The 25,892-nt window shown below is 39.9% G+C and overlaps 2 protein-coding genes across 7 annotated transcripts in view; one reads left to right on the forward strand and one right to left on the reverse strand.

Annotated features, from left to right (window-relative positions):
* Window positions 1-271: 271 nt before the first annotated feature.
* On the reverse strand, window positions 272-22,512 carry STAMBPL1 (STAM binding protein like 1). Of its 4 annotated transcripts, none has more exons than XM_027672413.1 (11): window positions 22,213-22,512; window positions 10,687-10,881; window positions 9,565-9,782; window positions 8,125-8,200; window positions 6,623-6,718; window positions 5,601-5,955; window positions 4,939-5,021; window positions 3,878-4,015; window positions 3,141-3,253; window positions 1,530-1,629; window positions 272-575 (listed from the first exon to the last, which is right to left on the reverse strand). In XM_027672413.1, the coding sequence occupies exons 2-11, from the start codon at window positions 10,768-10,770 to the stop codon at window positions 519-521; spliced, it is 1,320 nt and encodes a 439-aa protein (XP_027528214.1). In that variant the 5' UTR covers window positions 10,771-10,881; window positions 22,213-22,512; the 3' UTR covers window positions 272-518. The 4 variants fall into 4 exon arrangements, with proteins under 4 accessions (XP_027528214.1, XP_027528211.1, XP_027528212.1 ...); XM_027672410.1 differs by having other exon boundaries at window positions 4,897-5,021; window positions 22,213-22,509; XM_027672411.1 differs by lacking the exon at window positions 22,213-22,512 and adding an exon at window positions 21,983-22,100 and having other exon boundaries at window positions 4,897-5,021.
* ANKRD22 (ankyrin repeat domain 22) overlaps window positions 22,194-25,892 on the forward strand; it is a 28,050-nt gene continuing 24,351 nt past the window's right edge. The window contains exons 1-2 of one of the 3 annotated variants that reach the window (XM_027672416.1): window positions 22,194-22,215; window positions 23,064-23,168. The gene's annotated coding sequence lies outside the window, so the exon portion shown is untranslated. Of the gene's footprint in view, window positions 22,216-22,627; window positions 22,909-23,026; window positions 23,169-25,892 lie in introns of those variants that run through there. The other 2 variants (XM_027672417.1, XM_027672418.1) reach the window with 2 other exon arrangements.

The raw sequence follows: 25,892 nt of genomic DNA on the forward strand, positions 1-25,892 counted from the left end.
AGCTCTCAGGTAAAGGATTTGTGTTTTCCTAAGTGTTTTCTGTTAGCTGAAACTTGAGCTATACCAAGTTGGAAGGGGGGAAAGGATGGAAAAAAGAATCACCCAAACTGATCTATTTGCCGCTACTACATAATGTAAATTCACTGAAGTACTGAATAGATGTACGTGGCTGGAAATCACAAAAAGCCAACAACTGTAAATCTCTGATTCTCAGAAGTCAATCAATTCCAGCAAGTGATAAAAGAAACATTACTTATTTCAACACAGTTACTGTTGTTTGAAGTTCATTTTATTGTGTTTTATAGGTGAGGGTTGTTTACAGATTCAGGGGTAATGCCACTGAAGACCACCTTGACAGAGCAACAAAATAACTCCAAAACAGGCTACAGCAATAAATATCAAACCATTCAATCTAAAATGTATAAATATAAAAGTAATTTCTGAAAATGTAGGAAAAACAGGAATCCATTTTTCTGTTTTGGCCTTTTGTAGAACAACATCAATATCATCCATCCGTATCACCTCAGATCCAGCACAATTATCTTTATGTCTTTCCCAACCACATGGGTACATGGCTGCAGAAGAAGTCAACCCATTATTGACAGAAATCAGTTTCAGTAAAATAGCCAGTAACTTTTGTAAATCACGTTTGTAAAGGACCAGTGAAAAGGGCCCACTTGGAACAAAAAATTTTAACATTTTTCAGAGCTGGACTACCTTCTCATTACCCCTGCAATGAACAATAAAAGAACAGAACAAAACAAAGAACCCCGACTTCTCCTTCTTTTGAGGATTAATACTGACATTCAGAAAGTCTGACAACAACGTAATTTCTACTGTCTCTCAGCATTACTTCTCCGTATTTGATCTCTTTGTTTTGAGCTATATGAGATGCTTCTGTATTTAAAGTGAGGCCTATTTAAAAACCCCAAATTCTTAATTATTCAAAGGTAAAGACTTATAAGAAATATTACTGTTATCTGGAAGACAACTCTGACTGACTCTACTGTTGAGCCATACATATAGCTTACTATGTTATTACAACATAGTTGTTATTATCAAAAGATATGGTAGCCAGGGGAAAATTATGGGCAATGAAAGAAATAGGGCTTAACCTACTCATAGCAGCACTTTTTAGCAGCTAGGATGTTTTGTTGGGACTCTACAGTTGGAGAGATGAACTGAACTGATTCTTTGTTTAAAAACTGAAGAGCTCAGGAATAACTCCCATTTGAAAATGTGGTTTTTGCTCCTTTAGAAAGCAGCAGGCAAGAAGTGTTGACTGATGGTAACTGCCTCTGGTTAGCCACCATTTAAATGGCAGCATGTAACACTCATTTCATGGCTGCTATTGATTGCTTAAGCAGTCTCCTGCTGTCCACTTTAGTCAGTCAACTAAGAGTAATGAATCATTAAGACAGCGGGAAAATTATTAAGATATCTAACCTCAAGCACATGTGATTTCTGCTCATAGCAGATTAATGGGCAAGAATTTAAATAGTCAAAACCATGTTGGATTATATACTTACATTAAATAACCTAGGGTCCTTTGTATGTGGATGGAATCCCTTCTTTTTACAAGCAGATACTTCTAGCATGCCAGCATTAGTAAGTCTGAAGATGCCGGTGCTGGAAAGCAAAACAAGAAACTCCTGTTACACACTGCTCCCATAATACATGTCCAAGGTTTCACATACAAATAGCTTAGCTGAAGAGAAGGACAACAGAATGGCACTTGGTGACCTTCGATACAGAAGAGCCCAGGCTGAGTTGGATTTTTAAAGGTATTTTAAACTAAAGGGAGTTGCATTCCTATAAAGGAAGAGATGATGAAGGGAGGGGGTTAGAAAAAGAATCACAGTAGTGGTGCTACTCCCATTCGGCAGGTTAGCCTACTGAGGGCTAAGGCTAGTTCATACAGAAACTTAGGTGTTCTGGATTGCATTTCACCCAGGGCAACTTAAAAGAAAAACAGCCTTTAAGCTAGCTGTCTAAATGACTAGTGGTGATTACCACTCCTTTAGGTAATCATGTAATACAAAGCATTAGAAAATGCACTGCTGCACATGTGTGAGCTAATACTTTGGGTATTGAATAAAATGTTAGAAACCTCACCCTTCTGTAAAGAAGATTGATACCTATTAACTGCAGGACAGCACCAGATAATAGATGTTACAGGTTAGAGTTGGTTACAGGGTATCAGCATAAACTGTGAAAGAAGTTCTGAAGATCAGAAATTTGAAAAGGTACACAGATATGCTCAAGGTTACAAAGCCTAGCGCTTGTGCTCTTGCCACTCGATCTTTATTCACAGTTCTGCTACCTGAATGGCCCATATAGGAAGTTAGGTATCCAGGACAGGGTTCATTGAAGCCATCTAAAGAGGCAGAAGGCCAGAAAAAAAGGTTGAAGAAATGCACAGTCTAAACAATGGAGTTAGCCCTGGTGCCTTGAAATGCCAAGCACACCAAAGGAGAATCAGAAAATTGATGAGGCTGGGAGGAACCTCTGAAGATCGTCTGGTCCAACACCCCTGCTCTGGCAGAATCATCCCGAGCAGGTTGCCAGGACCATGTCCAGTGAGGTTTTGAATATCTCCTAGGATTAAGAGTTCACACCCTCTCTGGGCAACCTGTTCCATTATAAACCTTCACATTATTATTAACACAGTTCCATATTTTTTTTCAGATATATATTGTTTATATTTTGTGAAATAGAAAAATAGACTCTTATTATCAAAAAAAGTAATTTTTATCCTTCTGCTTCACAAACTGCAATTTTCATATAATTCTAGAGAAATATGCCTAATTTCCCTCCACTTTCTTAACTAGACAGAATGAAGATAGATCTGTGGTAGGCCACTGGCAATGAGGACTCCAGAAGAATAGCTCTTGTCCTTAATACTTTGTTGAGCAGAATTTAAAAATAAACAAAATTTAAAACCTGGGTCTGGGAAGGGAGGAGGAGAGAGAAACCAGAACAATGTTGTGCAAGTCTGAGCTACTTATAGAAAACAAACACTCAACTCGATATTCATGCCCTTTATCTGAGCTGGCACGTACTCTTTGCATTTGATAAAATTTTATGAGAAGGAGCAGGGAAAAGTATCTAAATATTACTTAAAAAAAATCAGAACTCACTCATTATGCTTTGGAGAACAAACAATTGCAATGGCCTCTGGCAACATTAGCTGATAAGAACAATGAGTATGAAGATCAACACTGGATAAGAATGCAGTTTGTGTTGGATGTGTCTAGAAAAAGAAAGGGAAAACTCAACATCATGAAATAATTCTTACATATCAAGGTCAACATAAATTCAAGAAGGGACAATAATTTGTGACAAGTGAAAGCATCAGTACTTTCTCAGATTGGTTTCTTAAGTTCTTATTAGCCCAGATTCTATATTGTTAGGGTGGCTCTTCAGGATGAGATTCATGGAGGCACATTCACAATCAGGTACATAAGCAGTTTTCTGATCATGGGGAGGGAAAGGTTGAATGAAAAAGCACAAGACAAAGGGAAATTCCTTGATTGTACAAAATCCCTAAGAGTGAAATGAATATAAAGTTTCAACAACACAATACCTCCCCCTCCCCAACTTCTGAATACGGCATTAGAAAGTAATAAAATACCCCTAAATATAAACAAAAGTTGCACAGACAAAAGCAGGCCCATAATGTCAACAGGATGCCTCAACTGCATTAAGAAATACTCTGTGGACAACATTAGTGCTCATTTACATCACTACAATTAGAATTAAGTAAGCAAATTCATTTGGATTATTCCAGTTGTTTCTTAAGTTTATTTCCAGGTTTCTTTTTCACACGGTATTTAGAGCCAATATAGAAAAGCCAGAATTTATGAATCATACGTACGTGGATCCAACCCAAAGTGAGGAGATTATACTGATCCTGAATACCAAATAATTCTTCCACGTTCTCCATGTCACAGTAGTCTGGTCCTGCAGTTTGCTTTGGCACTATTACATGTGTAATAGTAAATTCATTATGTGTCTGTAAAACAAACGTTGACTTAGAGTGGAACAAACGAACTAATGAATAAATGCTGAATCAGAATCTGAAAGATGTCAGCCTATCAGCTAAAACAAAACAGGATGGGCTCCACTGATTCCAGTGTGGCTCTACTAACACACTGCACCTGAAAATATGCCTCAGCACTTTATTATAAAAGCATACAGGGTAGCATTAGTCACAACATGAGACTGTTGTATTGAAATATTCTCAGAGATCACTGTGAAAAGATTATCCTTTAAAATAATTAAAAACATATACAAGAGGTTTGAGAAAACTATAATTATTTTCTGTGAAACTTTGAACATGACTACTGTTGCTATTCTTTCTCTCCATACAATTCAAATACACTTGATATCATCTTTAAAATTCTTTGTATGCCAGCATCAGCCATGACACCTTTTCCTGCTCTGAAGGACATTAAGTGTTATCTAGGTCAAAGGGAAAAAAAACAGACTGAAAATCAGATGTTCTACAGTTTGATCCGGGGATTTTCTTCTTCTTTTTTGTTGTGGCACTATGAATTTGATGACTCCAGTGTATTCTAGCAGTCTTTATATTTCATTGTCCTGTAACTAAACCTCACTTACCTTAGATGAATGCCAGAGAAAGTACTCGCAAAAGCCTGTGTTGTACAGCAGCTGAAAAACTTGCTACATTTTATAACAACAACAGAGTACTTTGATCAGATGTTTTCCCAGTAAAGCAAGCCCACAATGCTGAAGTGATCACTCAGATTATAATATGAAGTTAATTACATTAAAGACTGATCATTTAGATCTACTCTGAAATCAATACATCACAGGATAACACAGTACAATCAAATACATCTTCCCCGTACAAATGTGAGCATTAAACTGTACCAGTTTTCCACAGAGAATTCCACATGTCTCTATTCCTCTTACTGTATTTGCCTCTGCTAGCAGCAGAAATTTGTGACAGAGATCCCTGGGCAAAATGACACCTCTGAGCGCTTCAGCCAGTTGAGCTAACCAAGAATAAAAAAAATAAAAAAAAAAGAGAGAGAAAGAGAGATAAAAAGGCAATTACAGCTTACACAGTGAAGATCCTTAAAATAAGGAAATACACAAAGTATATTATATTCTATTATTAAAGGTGAAAGAATTATATTTACCACATCATAGATTTCTAATAAGAATAAATCTACAGAACAAGCACTTCATCTAAATTGAAGTGGCCAGCCCATAAGATATGCTCACTAGCTTGTCTCTGAGGTAACAGTGAGCCTGATATCATCTCCCAGGCCAGGGCTTTTCAGGGTGAACCACTGCAGGTTCTGCCTCTGCTCCCTTGAGGTCCCATGGCAAGATGCAGACTTCATTCCAGAGGAACACTAAGTTTCACTCTCTAGATCCATTGATTGGTACTCAACTGGAAAATGTGAAACTGTAACTAATGTCCTCTCTTAAAATGAAGAAACTATAGAGAACTATTGTGTGTACACTAATCGACTCATGTTTATTTCCCTATGGAAATCCTCACAGTGAATAAATACATATGCACATAGATAAAAAAATAGGGGGAAAAAAGAAATCTCTGCACTTACTCTGAACAGCACTTAGAGTTGCAGCTGGCTTTAAGACCCGGTTTACTGGAGGTGAATGTCCAGCACAGCCAGATGTGCCGCTCCTCTCTTTTTTCTCAAGCACTGCAGTAGATAGGGAATTGTTCTCTGGTACAGAAATACAAGATAGCATACTGCCGTCTATCTGTTCAGACATAGCCACACTCTCTTTGATTTTCTGATCTCGAGCTAGTTCTTGCTTCTTAAGCTGATCCTCAAAGAATTGAAACTGTTCTGATTCAAGCTGCTGTTGCCTCATATGTGCAATTCGTTTCTTCTCTGCCTCTATTAGCTTTTGATGCTCTAATTTCTTCAGAATTTCAGTGTTACATTTGTTCTGAAACATATGCAATATAATGGCATTCTCAGAACACAGAAAAAGTTACAAAAAATGAAAGCAAAGCAGCAATCTTGCAGTTTAATAAAGCCATCAAATCCTGTCATAAAAAATGGAGTCTTTTGGAACCTATTTGCTGAACTGGAAAATAAAACTATACCCCCAAAAGTAGTAAGGAAAAGATAATAAGTATTTAAGGGAGGGAAAGAAAAATACATATTTTCTCAGATGCTTTTTCCAAGACAAGTTTTTAAACTATAAATCCTGTTTTCAGTGACTTCAAAACACAAGATGCAGGCATTTACAGTTACTTAGAGACTCAATTCAAACTTGAGCATATTTGGAGTCAAGGGACTTCTCCACATACTGATATAAATATCAACTGAATCCTCTTTATAAAACAGAATCAGTGTACCAAAGACCTATCCAGATATTTGTAGACAGTTATTAAGTAAATATCACAGAATATGTATTTCCTAGCACACACTTGCATCACTTATTTTCAAATGACAAGCTGATTCTAAAGAAGAAATGAAAAGTCATTACTAATCAGCCCAGAAAATTATTAGGTTATTGCAGACCTGGCATTTTACTGCTTAATTTTTAAGTTTTATATGACAGAAAAATATTCATGTAAACCATTATTTAATAACCATATAAAACTTACTTTTTTTTGCATGTATTCCTGGTATTCTAAGTTGTATTTTTTTAAAAGATCTCTTTTCAATTCATCTGTCCGTGGAAATGCAACTTCCTTCAATTTCTTTGGGGTGGAATGGGGGAGAAAGATAGGTAAGTTTACTTTTCACTTTTTAAAAGAACCACCTGGAAAACAAACTCAGCTGTAATAGATTTAAAAAAATACAAAATAGAAAAAAACCCTGCTCTTCTCCCAGGAAAAAAAAAAGGAAGAAATACATACTAAATCATCAGCTTATGAAACTTCTATAGTACGCTGATTTCAATAAAGTTATATTAATTTATATTAGTGAAAGGTGTGACATGGCTACTTCTTATCTCAAGGAAAGATCAGCTCTTTTAATAGCAATCTGTTATCTCTGTTTTGTTTAAACAGAGTGTGGTGAGTAACGTTTTTGTTGTAGGTGTAATTTATAAAAAAAGCTAAGGCCAACTTTCAAAGTTTCAAGTAGGATCATTGCATTGACTTCCTGGTCATAAATATGCCTAAATAAGCCTGTTTCCTGGTGGGGGAAAAAAACGTTTCTTTGAAGAGCCCTGTAGCTTTCTGTGACAGCCCTGGAAGACAAAACAATATTGTTTGTAAAACAAAACCAATGCCCAATGTTTTCTACTAATGTGAAGGCTACTACAAAATAATTCAGGGGCTGTAGGCAAGGAAGGGAAAGAGACCATTTGCTTAACTCTGCTGAGTGCCATAGGGGAGGCATGTTGGATGCCCCTTCTCAGTAGGTATGTTTTCCCTAGATTGTGGCCACAGTCGAAACTTTGGCATAAAGCATTTTGATTTTGACTATAACACTCAGCTTTAGCAGCAGAAAAAGCATGCAAATATGGGAGCATGAAGCAAGAGACAATTGTGCTCCTTCTAACAATTCTCACTGGGCAACTCCAGTTGTTTAAAGCTCAGTATAAGGCTGCATTTGAAATTCATTTTCTAGAGGGGGAAAAAAATCAAGTAAAACTATTTTGTATAGAAATTGAGGGAAAAAACCTGGTAAAAACTATGTAAATATATATTTGGTAATAAAGAAAGCAAAAATATACTTTGCTTATTTAGCAGAATAAGCAAATACTGCACAGACACCAGTAATGCCACATATCTCTCCCTCTGTTTGCAATCATTAGCTTGGACCATTATCCACGCACATAATTGGGACCAGAATCAAACTAAGTACTGTTAATATATTGTATTTTTAATATGTAAACTTTCAGAAATAGATGTACCTGAGTTTCCAACAGCCCAGCAACCATTCTCATTCACCTTCTAGACTGATAATTTAATTTCCAGTAATGATCAAATAATTAAACCAAAATAAAACATGAATGGCTAGTGGAGAAAGGTATCAGAAATTCAAGCTGTGGTGGCTGCCATGGATTATGTGTGCATGGGAGGAAAAGGAGTGCTAAGAAAAAACTGAGAGATTCTGTGCAAAACATTTCTTAAATGCCAGGAAACCATAACCCTACCTTAATAATATCTTGTTTTTCTGGTACTGCACATTGGTGATAGTCTCGGTGACTGGGCAGCTTTTCTACAAATAATCTAGAAAATTAAACATGCATGTGTTTGCCTCAGAATTCAGAGAAATATCCATAATAGCTTTTATGCTGGCAGAAAAATCAGTTTCACATAACTGTTAAACACTGAATTCCAGATGACTTGGAGCATGTTTCTACACACATGTTTAAAATAACACATTATTGTATGGACCTGCATGAGACACACAGGATAAAGACAGGAGATTATTTTCCACATCTGATATATAGTCTGGCTTTCATTAGTAGTGGGTTGGATTAAAAAAAAAGGACTAACTAGCAGGCAGCACCTAAAAATATCCATCAAAAGCAACCTCCACTCTACTCAGCGTTAATAAATACTATTTCTACTGTCTTTATCTATTCTTAGCCAAAATGCTGAACCTTAAAGAAAGAATGTGACACTGACTATCATTAAAGCAGTTATTTTTACCAGACCGAGCTGCACAGCTACCTGACAGATAAATTATGGCAACACTCAACTGCACAGAGTTTGGAATATACAGCTGCTATCATTCTTTCAGCAAGTTGCACAATGTTCACCTCCAGACCCTCTTTTTATGGACATAGATAAATCTAAAATCAAGTGGGATAAGAAAGGTTTGGTCTAGTTTTCGGACCATGAGGAAAATAAGGAGGGAGGAAGGATGTTTCCTATTATAAAAATTTTAGAATATGCATATTAAAAAAAACCTTTCAGAAGTAATAAAACAAACCAAGCAACACTACAGCAAAACTAGCTAGGTTAAACATTTAAATCTGCCACTAATATATTTTTTGGCCGTCTATTTTGATAGTTGTAATGAAAGCTGGCCAGAACTGTTTTATTGCGGTGGGGAGAATAATCATACAATGAACATATATTATAGGTTTTGCGTAACAAACTTGATCCTTGTGAAGGAAAGTGAAAAATAAGCAAAAAGCCATTTTTTTCCTATGTTTTTAAAGTGCTCTGCAATACTACCATCTTTAAGATCAGTAGACACTCATAGGGCATAACTACTAAAGGCTCAGAAATCTTATCTAAACATCGCTTTGTAAGTCAGACACTGTATTTAACCAACATGCTGATATATACAGAATAATCTGTGGGCAACAGTGCTCATGGTATGGCCTGCACAGTAAACTCCAACCTCTGTGTATTAGGTTAAGTCATGCCTAGCAGTTAAGAGATGGGTAGGACTACCATACAAACAGGTGAGATGCAATTTTAACAAAGCCTGTGCTTAGCATAAAGACTTCCAGAGAACAAAGTCATTCTGCAAGAACACACTGAACAATTTTCTCCTCATCTACAGGGGTTTTCACTGCAGCTCTCCATTTCAGTTCACTCAGAATTATAAGCTGTAAAGACTACATTTGGTTTCTTACGTTATGAACTTATTATAAAAAACAAAAGCGTTCTCCAGGTTGCCCTCCTCCATGTACACTGACGCCATTCGCTCCATCTCTACTCCAGATCTAAAGTAACGGCGTGGAGTGATATCTTCATTGATTGTGATATTGCTGCCAAGTTTGCTTAAGGCACGTACTCTCTCTTCTGGAGTCACAGAGATGTCTGTGTGGTCAGGAATAGCTACTAGCTTTTTCTGAAAAGGAACAGACTGATTAGCAAAGAGAATATTCCGTTTCACTTTCAGTAAGCGGTCTCAGTCAAGAAGCTCAAGGGAAATCTTCAGCTAATTTTTTCTCATAACAGGCATTGGTTTCCCCACCGCTAGCCACAGCTGAAACATTCTAACATATTTCTCAGTTGAAAAATAAATTGTGATTACAATTAAAATAAAAAGTGATCTTATCTCCCTTCCCCCCCTCGAAAAAAAGACAAAATTAGGAAAACCCCTGTAGAAAAAAAAAAAAAGAAAAAAAAAGATAAAATTAAGTAATCCCCTATAGAAATTACCAAAGGCAATAGAACCCTTTAGAATCCCCCACACATGAATTCTACAAGGGTCTGTCTTAAGTTATTGAAATAATTTGATGGAGGTCCTGAATACTCAGACTCCTATTACATGATGTATAGCTTTGACTGCTTGGAATAGTTCAGTTAACAAAGAGCAATAAGTTCTCCTGATTCAGTCAACAGTTCACTTCAAATCTTTGTTTCCAATTTTAAATGAGGCAGTTAAATAAGTCAGAACTAACTACTGAAGAAGAAGCATAGCTTCTTATTGTGGTCATTACCTTCCTGTTAAGTAGCTCAATAATTGGCTAGTGCAAGTTGTTTCCTCTTACTTTGATGAAATTACTCTTTCTACTCAAAATGTCCGTTTCAACTTCTTAGAAACCCGATTGCTGAAATCCCATAAACCACGCACATAGAAATAAAATAAATTCCAACAAAACCATCAGGCAGAATGTGGGAGGAACTGGTAGCATGCAGGAAGAGACCCATGGAGCTGACAGCCAACACTGCTAAACAGCTCTCTTGAACTGATTCCTAATTGAAAGAGGAGTTGCTCAGCCACTGAAGCATTTCTTTGTAATACGCACCAATGAGCTGACAGTGAATGGTTGTTCCATGCTGTTGTCTGCCTGCAAACCAAGGAGATTGCTCTTTTCCTCCAAAGTCTCCATCTGACTGAAAAGGGCAGTATCAATCCAGCGCTCAATATTTGCAACCAGATGTCTCAGGGTTTAATAGCCCAAGGGAAACTTGAAAATAGATATGTTGATTGTGGTTGTGTGCTGGAAAAAATAAGACAAGTCATTCAGATTAGAAATACATTCAAATGTCACATAAGTTTGCATGCCAGCACTCACTCACTACTTTGATGACACAGTACTTCCATGTTTAATAATAATTTACAACTCACCAAGCATCTAGATTTTAAATTGGGAATGCATGGGGGCTTTCAGTGCAGTTGTGGATTAGCTGACCTGCACTAATGTTATTACAGTGGATTTGAACATGATATAACAAATTACTTTTACAATTTTTACAGCAACTTAAAAAATGCCCAACTTTCAAACATTAAGTGAAAAACTCAGAAGTTCGAGGACTAATCACAGAATCTGTGCTTCCTTGAGCATATGTTTTGATGAACAGTGTGAATCTGGCATCTTTATTTCCTGCTAAGCCTGTAATTAAAAATAAAATTTTACACACAAACTTGTATCAGTAACATAAAGCAGAGAAAATACTTCAAGCACCATGTGTTCCACCTGCACAGCTTGCTGACTTCAAAAACACTCAAAATACGATGAACTCTGATGAGTCAACTGATAATAACTGCTCCTTGCACAGCTTTAAACAAGTTAAGACAAGTATTTAGATGTTGTGGTCTTCAGAAAAAAACCTGATCAAAACTAAACCAAAACCAAAAAACCCAACACTGAAAGAGGAATGAATTATTTAAATTACATAGGAAATGTGAAAATTAAGTGTCTAGTGTGTTTTTTCCCTTCTGTGCACTCAGTCTAAACAGATTTGATCCTGAATGTCGAAGGCACTTTATATGTTGCAATAAATATGCTTATGCTTCTGTAAAAGCATAGAGTGGGTTCAGCAAAGATATTTTCTCAGCCTACCTCTTTCTAGAGGCCAGAGGACTCTGGGTTAGAGAAAAACAACCCTATTGTGTTTTTAGCTGGCTGTATTTCTCAGGTATTGATTTTTGTATTTGTGTCTTCCTCATTTTTTCCCAAAACCAACAGTATCTATTAGATTAGTCCTAAACTTTAACCATTAGTGCAAGTATTATAAGAGACATTAAATTCATTTAAGTAATACACTTTATTTAGAATAGTCATAATCATCCTGTTTTACTTGTAAAAGCCCTTACTGGTATATTCATTCCACTTTATTGAATCATGTATGACCTCCCGATCTCAATGAGTATATTCTTGACTGCCTTTATACCAATGTTTTTCATTTTCAAGGTTTTTAGTCTCATCATAAGGTATGTCACAGATATGTGAATTCAATTTCAAGGCCTGCTTTTTGGAAATTTAGGTATTCAAACTGCTTGTACCATTTGTAACCAAAAAAAATGGAACATAGCTTACACACCCAAGAAAGCAATCTTAGTTGTGGTTGCAGTGCTAACGGAAACTGCTCTCTAAACAATTCAATTTTATATACATGGAGCTTTGGCGTAAATGATCAGCCTGGCAGGAGAGCCTACTCATTACCTATTCACAAACTGTAGAAAGGCCCTGTGGGACAACAATAATGAAATATTTTTGCTTTAGCCTACTCCAGGAAATATTCTGCTTTACATCTAGTTCCACTTGATGCCCTTCTTCAGCTGAAGCACTGGAGATGTGGTAGACTGTGAAAGGAGAGGGCTAAAAGCTTGGCCAGTGCAGAGCCCATGTTAACTTTCTGCCCATGCATTTCAGACTCTGAGCAGAAATGAAATCATCAGTGAGAGACTCTGCATTCCTATGATCTGTGGAGCTTAGCAACAAAAACTGAAAACCAAACCAAACAACTAAGTGAGCAAAAAAAAAAGGAGCTAAAAAGCATATATTTTAAAACTATTTATCCATTCTCTTATCCATTACTTTTGGATTTTTTATTTTATTTCCCCTAGAAGCAACTGCAACATCTACAACACCTGAATGGAAGGTTGGATTTGGTCTAAAGTATGCATCCAAGCATAACAAACTGCAAAATATTCTAGTCACTCAATGTATAACAAAAATTTTTCCTTCAAAAGTAAAGCAGCAGAAATGCATTTCTGTTCAATTCCTTATTTCATTTAGCAGCTTCTGAGCAAGAAAACCATTTTTCAAGGCTTTCTCTCTCAACAGACTTTCACCGAAGTCTAGTGAGGAAATGGACATTTAAGAGAATGTTCTTGAGATGCTCCCCTACTGAGGACACGGGATATTGATCAAATACTTCTTTCAACTATCACCACTGCTTGAAGATCTCTCAGCCGAGCTGGTAGGCAAGTGGAAAAAAGTTGGTGCAGCAAGTGGCAAACAAGAGCCACTAATTACTGGTTTGGTTTGGTTTTGGGGGGCCAGTATTCCCAAAGAGATCTTTGTTAAAAAAGCCTATGGTATTCCCCAGTCAAAATCTCTTTAAAAACGGCACAGGGAGACATCACAGAACGCTTTACTTGTAAATATTTGTCAACTTGGTTTCCTCTAATATTAAAGTTATAAACATAAGTTAATTCAGTGAATTGTTAACCTAAAGAAGGATTAATAGTAATAGCATTAATTTTAAAAGTGTAAGAGTAGGTATTTTAAAGAGGAGACATCTGGTAATAGCAGAAACTCACACTTCCTCAGAGCCTGGAAAGGATGAAGAAGCTCTGCACAGAGCATATGACAAGTCACAGTGCAAGAGCTTAGCAGAAGAATGGCTGCAAATAAAAGAGGAAACAGACTTTTTAAATTTAGCTTCAGGAACACTTTAAAAACCAGACATTGCAAATAAAGAAGAAATACTGAGATGAATTTGTATCACTTTTACTAAAACCTCAAATAAGACTCAAATATATTAGCTATTACAGGTGGCAGTGTAACTTAAGAAAAAAATTCTAAAAAGAACTCTGGCTGCCTTATGACAGCACTTCAATATATTACATGTGGACACACTGGCAGGATAATGAATGATTAAAATGCAGAAAGTTAAGCTTTACTAAAAACACCACCACAGGCATGTGTGCCAGCTCCCTGGAATGCCTCTGTGCATAATGTTCTTCACAGCACAGCCTCACAGTCACCTTTAGCCAGCTGAAGGGCATGACACTGCCAGGGGGCTCACCTCACCCTCACCATGCTTCTTTGTACTCTAATTTTGTTGGCTCCAGTGACTTCAAGGCAAGTTGTAGCTGATCCAAATTAAAATTAAATGGACTTTTAAATTTAACTACTTTCTTCTCAAAATCAAAACGCAAAGGAGGAGGCAGAACCATGAAGCCAGCAAAACAGACATTAGTTCCTTTCTGAGGCAGTGCTGTCCTAGATTGATATAAACTGCCTTTGAAAAGGCATCATAAGAGCTTGTACAGCACCTACAAAAATTGCCCAGTTCTGACATGTGACTCTTCGTTTTCCGAAAATAAACTTATATTTTACTTTACAAGAGCAAAGATAAATTCAAATACCCAACCACTCTGTATAACTGAAACTAATTATACTCAAATATACAAAATAATTATGCTAATACAGTGAACTATACTCCAACCACAATCACAGGGGACAAATAGCAACACTAGCTTCAAGCTGACTTAGGCTATTAGACTGTAAAGTGCTCTAAATTCCAAGAGTAAAGATGCATTTTTCTGCTTTACTAATTCAGGCATTTCAATTAACTTAGATCAACTTAAGTAATGTTTGTTTGAGAAGAAATGCCTGGACATTTGTCATTCAAATCAAGTTTTTTCTAATTATGAGTTTTCTGATAGTCATTACCAGAATATAATCATTTAACATCCATTCAACAGTTAAGAAACTTTTCTTGATTTCATTGGTATAGCACTCCTCACCAAATCCCATTTGCTCCTCAAAAACCATTGTTTTCCTATATGATCCATTTTATTATGCTATGTATTAATCCTTGAGACCCCTGGTGGCCCAGTGGTTAGCGTGCAGGACTTTCACTGCTGCGACCACGGGTTCAAATCCCGGTCTCCTGGCCTGATGGAGGTCGTTAGCCCTGTGTGGCCATCCATCTATGAGAAGGACACTCTAAACAAACCTACGTCCTGAGGACCTCACTGCCATTGTCCAAGCTTGCTTGGCCCCGGCAGATGAACCTTAGGATTAAAGGGTGGGCTCAGTTCAGCGCAGGCTGTGTCTCACCTAAAAAATCCATTGCGCAGGCTGGAAAGGTAAAAGACCTTTCCCCAAATCTTCGTTCGCGAAGATGGGCCATTATTATTATTATTAATCCTTGAAAAATCCAGCTTTATTAAATCAAACCCTTCAGCCACAGGAAACAGTGCAAAGTGAGAAAATCAATATTTTAAATGGCATTGAAAGTAATTTTTCTGTTCAGGCTAACGAGCATGGTACCAAGCACCAGGGAAGTGAAAAGCGGAGAGAGCAATTTTAACTGAAAGTATATGCAAATAGTAGTACATGAAGATAGAATAAATAGATCAAGACATATCAAGTACCTTAGGAGTAGGCTAATAAGACAGAGCTGGTATGAGAAGATCTGGGGAATGCATGCACAAACTCTCATGCTTTTCTGAGAGGTATAATGTCACAATTCATCACAAGTTCTCCAATGCCCTCACAGTTTGCTGCATGATGATGTTTCACACAATTGCCAGGATGGATGTGGACAAATGAACCACCCTGCCTGTTCTCAGAGACCGAGAGGCACAGCCCTGCTAATTTTCCAAGCTGTTAACTGCGGTGTGATAGTGAGAGGTGGTACACGTGGCTGCACAGCAAGGCTTATCAGCTCAAGTGCAGTATGAGCTATTTAAGTTGCAGTTTGTATCTGCAATGCCTTCAGTGGAGCCAGCTCACAGCCTGGGCAGAAGGAGCTTGTATCTGTCTTCACACCTTGCTGTGACAGACTCTGAGATGTCTGGTTAGTATGATGTGTCCTTCACTGATATAACCCGACTGAGTGAGACGGCAAAGTCAACAAAGCCAAGTGGGACCACGCTCTGCCCAAGGATGCACACAGTGACTGCGGCACCCCAGCAGGAGCTGTGTGCTCCAACCTTCCGGAGAGGACACGGGCACAAAGAGGAGCTCAGAGTGTCAGGACCTCACAGAAAGTAGCTGACTGCAGACTGAGAGGACTGAATTTCAACACCTTGTGATCATCTGGAAGCTCTGTTTCCTTCTTCAGTTCTTCAGAAGAGGCTTTTAAATGTTGAATCAGCTTTTTGGATTTTTTTAAACAAGTAACTGACTAACTTCAATAAATATTAGTTTAATACTTAGTTTCACTTTTTAAGATTACTTTGAAACATTGTTATTAGCTAATTTGAAATATTAGTTTCTTCTTTGTAACATTTTTAAATCCTAAGGAAATTATTCATAACACTGACTTCACTGCTGTCATCAACATTTGCCAATTTTTTGACTACTGGTCTTACTAAAAAACTGCATTAAAGAGATCACTGGTAAAATTTTCCAAAGCACTTTTTTCATTCAAAGATTAGGTTCTGTTAAGAATAACAGGAGCTTACTTATGCAATGATTTATTCTTTGCATGTTTTTAATAATGGATTATTTCAGAATTTCTCATTCTTTTGTCTGATATTTTGGTGAAATGTAAAGACTAGATGAGGTTCCCACAAAAATTCACTTCAGTACATTGGGATCAGGATCCTTACAGTATACCTAGAAATACTTGCTAATATAGGAGTTAAAATGTGGTATAGTTCTACTTTTTACAAACTGCTTTTGAGAGAACTTTTCTGCATTCATCCCATGGCAAGAAAAATCTTGTTTTAATATTGTCATGAGAAGTTAACATAGTCATAGTTCAATTTACTATTCTAGGAAGTGTGATGATTACAGAATCCTAGAATAAAGATGCAGCTTAAACCATAAAGAGGTCAGTTCTCATTAAAACAGCCAAATTAGTAAGTGCAAATAACATCTTTTAATTACCCATAATGGAACTAAATTGTCTCAGCAAATTTTAAATAGGGCATGCCAGCGATTGCCAAATGAAGGTAAGGGACTGTTTCATGCCAATAAGTCATCCATGAAGCAGACACTTCTGTACTTGGAAGGGGATGTTCAAGTGAATGTGGTGGAAAATAGGTTAGAAATACAGGCACCTACCTCACTCGGTTCTTTTTGAAATGCCAGGCCATGTATTGGCACAGCACATAACAATTTATATACACACTTGGGTTTGATATATAAATATCCTAAATACCAGCCTAAATAGCAAATGCTGGTTTTCTCCAAAAAGAAACAGCCTGTTCATCTGTCAACATGCTTTTTGTAACAACCGTTCAGAATCACAGCAAGTGATTCAGCTGGTATAGTAAGGAGTCTCTTCTGGAAAAAAAACAGCAAAGCACTGAATGTCATGACAAGATCATTCTCCTGTGCAGAGGAAATACTCAATCAACAAAACCCAACAGAATGGCCTTTCAATAAAGGAAGCATTGCGAGGAGTCACTTCCTAAAAACTCTGCACCTTTCAATGGAGAAGTTGCTCTTCACAGTAGGAGCTACTAAGCTTGGCTCTAGAAAAGCCCATCTCAGGAATGGTTCATACTTAAACACCGGTCCTTAGGTCCATGGCTTCATTTAAACAGCATTGCTAAGACCTCCTCCTAAGCTCCACTAGCTCTCAGATGCAACTTCCAAGCTATACTATCATCTCTCCTAGAAGCAGGTCAAGATTATTTCCTGTTTCACTGGTGAAGGACCAGTGCCACCATGTCCCAGCACACTGCCGAGAGGTCTCTCTGCAAACCGTGTCAGTGGCGTATAGACAGTAGCACCTTCATTGGCTTGGGTGCTGAGAGGGAGAAATCACATGCAGGGAAGATCCTCCATGCACAGATCTGCCAAACCCATGCCTTGCTTATATGGTCAGGCCGCTCAGTGCTGTATCTTACATCACAAAACTGAGCTTTATTTTCACCTAAAGAAAAAGCGGGTGGCACAAGGCTCTGTTTTCTCACAGTCAAAAAAGAAGTTAGAATAATTATTTGAAGGCTTTTAAAGTTGGTCTGCAAATATTTGGATGACTGCAGTTAGTCAATGTAATTCCTTGAATATAATTGATTGGCTGTCTTCTAGGGACAGTTCTCCTTTTGGCACAGATATGAATATTAGTGCTATGAATAAAGTAGCTATGTCAATAAAATTAGTTTGCTACTGGGTCTGTAAGAGTGATAAACCACTGCAATATGCAGGTAACATCCAACATGGCACATGCAAGAACCTGACTATTACTCCCTATAGAGTATGAGAATGCAGAACCTACAAGCTTTTCCTCTAGCTTCAAAGCACAGAGGAGACCTCTAACTTTCAACTATTTTCTCATTCATTTTTATGCAGACTGTTTTGAAATCAACATTTAGTATGTTTGTGCTTTATAACATAATCCTATGCACTTGAGCTGTATACCTTGATGATGGCTTGCTACCTGATTTATTAATATGCTCTATCTACAAAAATATTAGTTACTTTTAAGAGAATGTCCTGAAAAATGGACTGGAAATATTGAACATTCGTGAACTGACAGATCTTTCTCTTGAGGTTTTTTGTGTTGAAACAATCCCTCTCCCCTCTCCCTTTTTTGGTAACACCTTTTGGTTGCAGCAGAAAAGCATTTTTAAAATAATGGATAAAGTATCACCAATGGTAGAATGTCTTGGATTACAAGCAATAGCCTTTTTAGGCATTCAGTGAAATAAACTTATGCAACACAGAACAGCATCTTTCCAGTGACCCACTAAAAGGATGTTCTAGACATGGTGTAGAAAAACAGTACCATTTCCTTCCTTTAGGAAATCCACAACAATCCCCCATCAAAATTAGTGTACCAGGGCACAGTAACCCATAGGAGGGCAGAAATAAAAGAAATAGCTGTTGTTATATAATTTGTTCTTCGATGATTCAAGTGAAATACTGAAAATAGGAGACACCTGAAATACAGAACATCATTGATAAAACTACCTTCCACCATGAAGACAAGAAGCTGTGTTGCTAAGGGAAACATATGAGAGGCTAAAAATCAGCACAGAGGCCTGCAACTTCATAGACTTCCAGGGCACAAAGAAAGCATGATTCCTTGCAAAGTCTTAGGTTTCACAGTTTTTTCTGCCTGTAGCCCTATTTCTCCCAGAAGAAACTCTCCTGCCCTAGGCTAGGAGGGTTAAGAATCTTCCGTTTTTTCCTATAAAAGGTAATGATTTTTCTGGCGATATTTCCTACTTCATTTTGAACACTTTCAGACTCCATAGCCTCTAATAAGGACACTTGTTAATTAAGTGCATAACTGGTTGCAACAAGCAATTTCTATCTGATGACAAATTCCTACTCTGTCTTACTTCTTATGTTCATAATACAGGCGAGAAAACAAAGGAGAACCAAATTTACTCAGCATTTCTGACACACAAATTCACAGTTCATCTGAAGTCTATTAAATTGCCTATTATAAAGAATGAAGCTTGTCTTGTGGCCTCAAATCTAGAAAAAATAATTTGGGGCACTAGTTCCAAGGATTCTGACTGTTTAGTACACTAATGGTTAAGTAATCAAAGGGCAGGTAAGAAATGGATAGTAATATTACCTACAGGATAAAGTGTGATCAACCAATACAAATAACTACCATTTAATCCGGCATGTTTCTGTAGTACGATGCCTATATTAAGATAATACAGTTAGTTGATTTCATAATGAAATCTTTAACCTTCTGCCCTAGCCTAGATGATTCAGGATGTCTCATGCTATGAGCAGATGGGAAAAACAACAGGAATGTCTGGCTCTATGAGGAGAATTTAGACTACTTTTTCTACTGGGATAGTTACAATATTTAATTTCTCTTATGTAAGTTTGCTAAGATTGACAATGCTAAGCACAAGTTTTACAGCAGCACAGTGATCTGTAACACAGTCAGCTCACAGGGCTGCTTGAAAGTCAGCTGAATTATCCAGAATATCAAAGCTGAGTGCAATGATTTGTGGTTAACATTTTATATGCTTGCAGGCCACCAGGCTATTCATCCCAGTGAAGCTGTGCAGACTACCTTTGAGTCTATTTTCAAATTATTTGCTTTTCCCCTCAGGATGAGTTCATTGATCTTTGCAGCCCATACAAACTCTTTTCCAAGTCAACATAGAGCAATAGATATCTCTGAGGGCATTTTGACAATGGTTCAGAGATGCTAAAAGAGGAAGACACTTCCTACGTTGATTATGTAGTGAGCCCACAGCTTCCATAATGTAATTCCGTATGTTGTGTGCTGAACTGTGAGTCATCTGGAGCTGCCAGTAGGAAGTGGTAGGCAACGGGTTGTGTCTGAGGAGCTTACTGACTCACAGCATTACCAAGAGGCACCATCAGCCGTGCAAGATTGAAAATGTTGGATTTTTATAAAAGGGATTTCTATGCAAAAACAGTACTAACCAACTACATATGGATCATTCAGGAACTGTACAAGCAAGATCATTTGCTTTTATGGACTGATACTTCTATTTATAATGGAAACTATGACCAGAAAATATGTTTCCTGGCATGAAAATCCAGATGTTCTAATTTTTTTTAAATTGTATAGATAAAGACTTTCTATATGTGGCAGCAAACTACTTTTAAGAACACAAACTGGAGGTGTAACCTTTGATGCAAAAATAAAATTTTAGAAGTCAAAGACCAGAAAAAACATTGTTCATGCATGTCCAGCAAACAAAAACCAAGTACATATTTTTATACAACATTTTCTCAGTGTCTTCATGCCATTCCCTCAGCAGCTCAAGATTTCATGACCCCTCACCTTGAGCTATACTCTTCCTCAGCTTGGTGATTAACTTCAGAAAATGCCTTAAGGCCTGAACTTGAGCATGCTTCATGCACATAAGGAAAACCACATGAGAAATGCCTTCACAGTATTTGCATAGCAGTACCAAGTAATACAAATGATCGCAGGACTGATCAAGAAACTGAAACCTACTTTTAAATGTAACACTACCAAATAACTCCCCTGCACTTGTAACCATTTAAAAATACTATAAACCCTCCCCTCCCAACTATGAAATTTGTACCTAAAGAATGATACAGATTTTGGGATGAATGCTTCCTACATTCCTACAGTGTCCTGTGATGTATGAAACTCCAGATTTGTCAACACTGGCCTTCAGTTTAGTTATTCAAATATTTAGCACTTAGACATGCAAGATACCAGCAGAAATATTTTTAGTATGTCAGAAAATCCAGCCTGTTTCAGAGTAACACAATATATTGCCTGAGCAGCACCCACAGGAACAAACCTAGACTCCATCCTCCTGGGAGTATTTCATGAAGTTCTGAGTCTGTATCCTATTTTCTAGGACCTGATGGTCTAAGGTAATTCATCAATATATGCTAAGTACAGCTTTGGACAGTCATGCATCTTAGCTTGCAAAGAGGAGAAAGCCCACTTCTGTGAAGACAGAACTTTCTCAAAGCTGGTCTTCACCTGGGGATGGACTCCCTCGGAACTACCGTCCATCCAAGATCTCATAATCTCACCACTTCCCATTCTCAGTAAACGGTGGGTTTTTTCTGCCCATGACCTCTCTGAGTATTCAGAACCATGTGCATATTAAATAAAAATAATTCCAGACCAAGAGGAATTTCCCCAGAAGAGACTTTTGGGTACCCTTCTGAAACAGAGCAGACTGTGCGAGCGGAGTGAATTACATTCGTCCATGCACTTCGGAAGGACACCTTCGATCCTACAGAGGTCAGGAGGCAGGTACAAAATGAAGTACATGAGCAGAAACCGAGAGTTACATATACCCAGCGAACACAATTTCTACTTTCTCACATTCTTTCACTTTCTATTCCGATGATAATCTTTCACATGTATATGGAAATCATTTAAAAAACCAGAATACTGTTATCAGTGTGATTTCTCCCTGGAACACGGTAACACTCTGGACTCGGCTCCCCACCAACCTGTCACCACCTCTTTGCGTAGCCGCAGCGGAGTCAGCAGCTTTAGGCGGCCCGGGCTCGCAGCCCCCCGCCTCCCGCACACCCCCAGCGGCACCGCGATGCCCGCGCTGCATCCCCGCACCGCCAGCCGCTCCCGCTCCCCGCCGCGCTCCCGCCCGGGGCCGCTCCCGCCCGAAGTTCCGCCCTGCCCGGAGGAGGGCTGTTTCCGACAGGCCTCCGCGGGTCGCCGCACCTGACACCGGGGCGGGCACGGGACCGGGGACGCCGGCCGGCGCGGCGGAGGAAGCTGCTACCGGCCCCGGCTCCCACCGCCTCCCGGCTCCGGAAGGGCTACCAGCCCCTTTCGCCCTCTTCCCGCAGGGACCGCTGGCGCAGAGCAGCGGGATGGAGGCGGGAGACGGCGGGAGACGGCTGCGCGGCAGCTCCGCGCTCCCCGCACCGGGAAGGGCGACGGCCGCTTACCGGGTCCGGCATCCGCGTGAGCGGCGCCGCGGCGGCTGCCGCGGACAAAGCGCGGGGCGGGGGGAGGCAGGAGCGGCGGGGCGGCCTGGGCCTCCTCCTCCTCCTCCTCTTCCCTCTGCTCCGCCGGCCTCGCCCCGCCGGGACGCGGAGCCCCGGGCGCCGTGCGCGGGAGCGGCGGGCAGGGCGGCAGGTGCCGGCGGCGCCGAGCCGAGCCAAGCCTTGCGCCGCCGCAGCCGCCCGGGTTACGGTGCGGGGCGAAGGGAGGAGCCTGCGCCGCGCCGGGCGAGCGGCGTGGCCGCGTCCCGCTCTGCGCCGCGGGGTCCGGCCGCCGCCGCCGCCGCTGCAGCCCCGCGGGGGGGAGAGGGAGCGACGGCGAGCGCAGGCAGAGGGGCCCGGGGGTGCAGCGTGGCCCCGGCTCACCTGGCGTGTGTCCCCCCCTGCACTTCCCGCGGTCCCGGTGTCGGCCCGGCCACGCCTGTGTGCCGGAGGATACGCACACCTCACCTGGGCTCTCCTGAACTTTGCAGCGGGCTAACTGAGAGCAAACGCTGTTAGCAGCGTTGCTGATGAGGCTGTCTGTGAGTAAGGAGGAAGAGGAGAAGGGGTAAAATGAAGGTATAGTGGTCGGCGTAGGGCTGTGGTGCCTGGGAGGAGGGATGCTGGACAGGAGAAACTTCCTCCCCTAAGGCAAAGGAGGTAGGGGGTCACAGCTTGGGTTTCTGCGGAAGTCAGGCAGTGCTGTGGGCTGGCCTAGATCTCTGATGGGAATGTCCTGCCAACACAGCAGTTACTCACGCCATGGTATGTTTGGATGACCTGCTTGTTGTCTTTCTGTTGAACTTGCTAAGCAGATATTGATCATACTGATGTCTTTCCTGTGGCCTAAACCTGGACATGGAAGTCTTAGATGTGGTCTAAGATACTTGTATTTGGCTCATCCTACACCCCCAAACACGGTAAGGGCATTTCCCTTTTAGTCCTTTCGTTGTGTGCAAGGCCGTTCTGGCTGCTGGGCATCCCAGCTTTGAAGTACCACTCTTGGTGCTGGTGGCTGTGGAGTGCGGCAACAGGTCTTGGTCCTGCTTTAAGAACAGGAGGGACTGATCTGGGCAAGGAACAACTTGTTGCTGGTTGTTAGAGGCTCCAGCCTATGCCATGGAAGGGTTTCAGTGGAGCTGTTGAGTTAATCCCATCCTGAAGCAGACATGGAAGGGACACTTATAGTGCTGCAAGGATTTTGTCTGAATAGCTAACAGTTTTCCAAGGTGAAGTGTAAAGAGTGGGTATTCCTATTGTTCAGATAGGAGACTGCATTTCTGATGAATGCCAATAAGAAGATAAAGCTTGGTTGTAGGAAACTTTGGTAAGTGCAGCGCCTATCTAATGAGTATTTGGAAATTGTCTTCTGTTTAAAATACTTGTAAAACTCAGGTCAGAGGTGATGTTAGGCTGGTTTAGATGTTGAGTGTTGAAGACACTGCACATTGTGTTCTTTCCCAAGCAGTGTTGGTCACAGACCTGAATGCTTCACTGTAACCTCTTGCAGGGTGTGTCTGTGGCTGATTCGTGTACAGCACAGGAAGATGCTCTAGGAAAGTTTGAACTTGATGTCCTGGAGTGGCCCTTGGTGGCTGTTTCCAGGCTGATTAAGCCTAATTTCAGATCTCTGTCCACACAACCAGATTTTGAGGCACTGCTAGATCCACCTTCATTCACCTCCCTAAAAGGGCAGTCCCCAGCATCTGCCCAGTACTCTCTATAGTTGGGCAGAGCTATGTGCTCTGGTTCATGAGGAATCTGAGTTCCAGCTCACAGTTACCCCTGATTCTACAGCAAGGAAAAGGCACAACTGGTCAGGGTGGAAGGAGTTTGTGGTTGCAATTCTCCTTTTTCCACCTCCCATTGTATGTTTTATGCAACATCACATTGTCAGGTTCATCCTGTATGTGCTGTCTGAATGTTGAATGGTGCTGCAGATATGTGAATGGGAGCAGAGGTGAAGGACTTTGCTGCCAGACACTTCAAAGAGGCACCCTATTCCTCTTTGGCAAACTGAAATTCCAGATCCTACTCCCCCTGTCTTCAGACAGAGCTCTTGTCTGCATCAGGTCCAGTGTTTGTTGTGCCTATGCCAGGTCTGCCCTGCTACGTTATGGAGGTGGGCCAGGTCTATTGTGAGTTCTCTGGGGTGGTCAGAACACTGGGATTTATAAATAATGTGGTGTAGGCAAGAGTAGCCACTCTGTGTCTTGGACTGCAAACCTCTCCAGAAGTTGAGAACTCAGTTCCCACTGGTACCACAGGTTGCTATAGAAGGTGTGTCATTTGCACGTGTTTGCATGAAGATGTCCTTTGCACGTGTTTTCTATATTGCATGAGACAAACATGTTTTGTTTATATATTGATGTCTATCTCCCGGATTACAATCAAATGGGTTTCACTTTCCACAAGTCTTGATTGAGGAATCTGGGCTTATGTCTCCACCCAGAAACAGCTACAGTGCCTGAGCTACCCTATCTTGCCCTGTAATGATGAGCCCTTAGATGTGGTCTTTCACCTCCTGGACCAGTCTTATAGGTGAGCAAGTGGAAGACACTGACATGGTAAAGTGAGAACCTAGAGGAATTTTAAACAACTTCTTTACTGATAGTGGCAGGAATATTGAGATGGATGCTGTTGTCTTTTGTGTGCAGGTTGCTGCTATGCCTCCATCTTCTCAATCCTCAGTTGCCAGGTTATGAGCATGAAGACAGTTGTTCTCTTTGTAATAAGGGGGTTAACAAGCCATTAGTTAGTGTGAGGGTAGGAGAGTATCTGCATCTGTCCAACAATCAAGTGATTTCTCTCTGATGTACACCTTCTGGTGTTGGATTTCTCCGCATTTAGGCCATAATAGCCAACTTCTGCCTGCTTAGATGCCAAGGTAGTCTTACAAGTGAAGATCTTTTGTGTCTGGCTTTCTACTGTTGGTAATGTGAGGAGAGGAAACAAGTGAAACACTCTATCAAGATGAGAGATTATTTAATTTTAACAAAGTTCGGTAATACTTCAACAGAGAAATTATCTCCCATTTTGAGTTTTCTTGGGATAACACCTTTGTCTCAAGTGGAATAAGTGGTACTGATCTACAAGGAAACAGAAAATGAAATCTCAATTTTAGCAAAATCACTCCTATAAAAGCTCGAGTCTTCCAAAATAAGTGATCCCTGAAGTGTTCCAGCTAATATGTTTGTATTTTCAGTGGTCATCCCCATGTACCTCAACTGCTTCAGAAAGACTGCAGTCACCAAAATAGATTAACACCATGGAAAGCAATGTAAAGAAATTGCAAACCAATTGACAATGGCTTGTAAACCTCTACACCTATCCCTATACCAATATTCTACTGCTAAATAGAAGTATCTGGGATTTCTACTGGAGGAATTAATTCCTTTTGTGATGCTTTAAGGGTGTTTTTTAGTAGTTCAATGATTTGTATATACATTTTCTCAGTTGCATCAAGGCCCCAGATGAAATCAAGATGTCCCCATGCAGGAAAATGCTCATGGTAAATTAGATTATAATCCGAGGGAGTAGCCTTGCCATGTCTTTTGGATCTGCAAATGTGTCCTCTCCTCCGCTCCAAACAGCAGTTGGTATGGTTATCTCCTCTATCTTGTACACAGGAGGAGCAGTCTGTA

This window comes from Neopelma chrysocephalum, unplaced genomic scaffold (genome assembly GCF_003984885.1).
Source record: "Neopelma chrysocephalum unplaced genomic scaffold, ASM398488v2 Primary Assembly neopelma1_97390, whole genome shotgun sequence".
Lineage (NCBI taxonomy): Eukaryota > Metazoa > Chordata > Aves > Passeriformes > Pipridae > Neopelma > Neopelma chrysocephalum.

What these genes read in the sequence shown, in the direction of transcription:
- STAMBPL1 (XM_027672410.1), bottom strand. Translation starts at nt 10,770, where the DNA reads ATGGAGACTTTGGAGGAAAAGAGCAATCTCCTTGGTTTGCAGGCAGAC. An exon ending in GAATTCTCTGTGGAAAACTG is followed by an intron (nt 4,016 to 4,896) that starts GTACAGTTTAAT and finishes TTTGTTTTACAG; the next exon opens with ACACATAATGAATTTACTAT. An exon ending in AGGACCCTAGGTTATTTAAT is followed by an intron (nt 576 to 1,529) that starts GTAAGTATATAA and finishes CTTCTTCTGCAG; the next exon opens with CCATGTACCCATGTGGTTGG.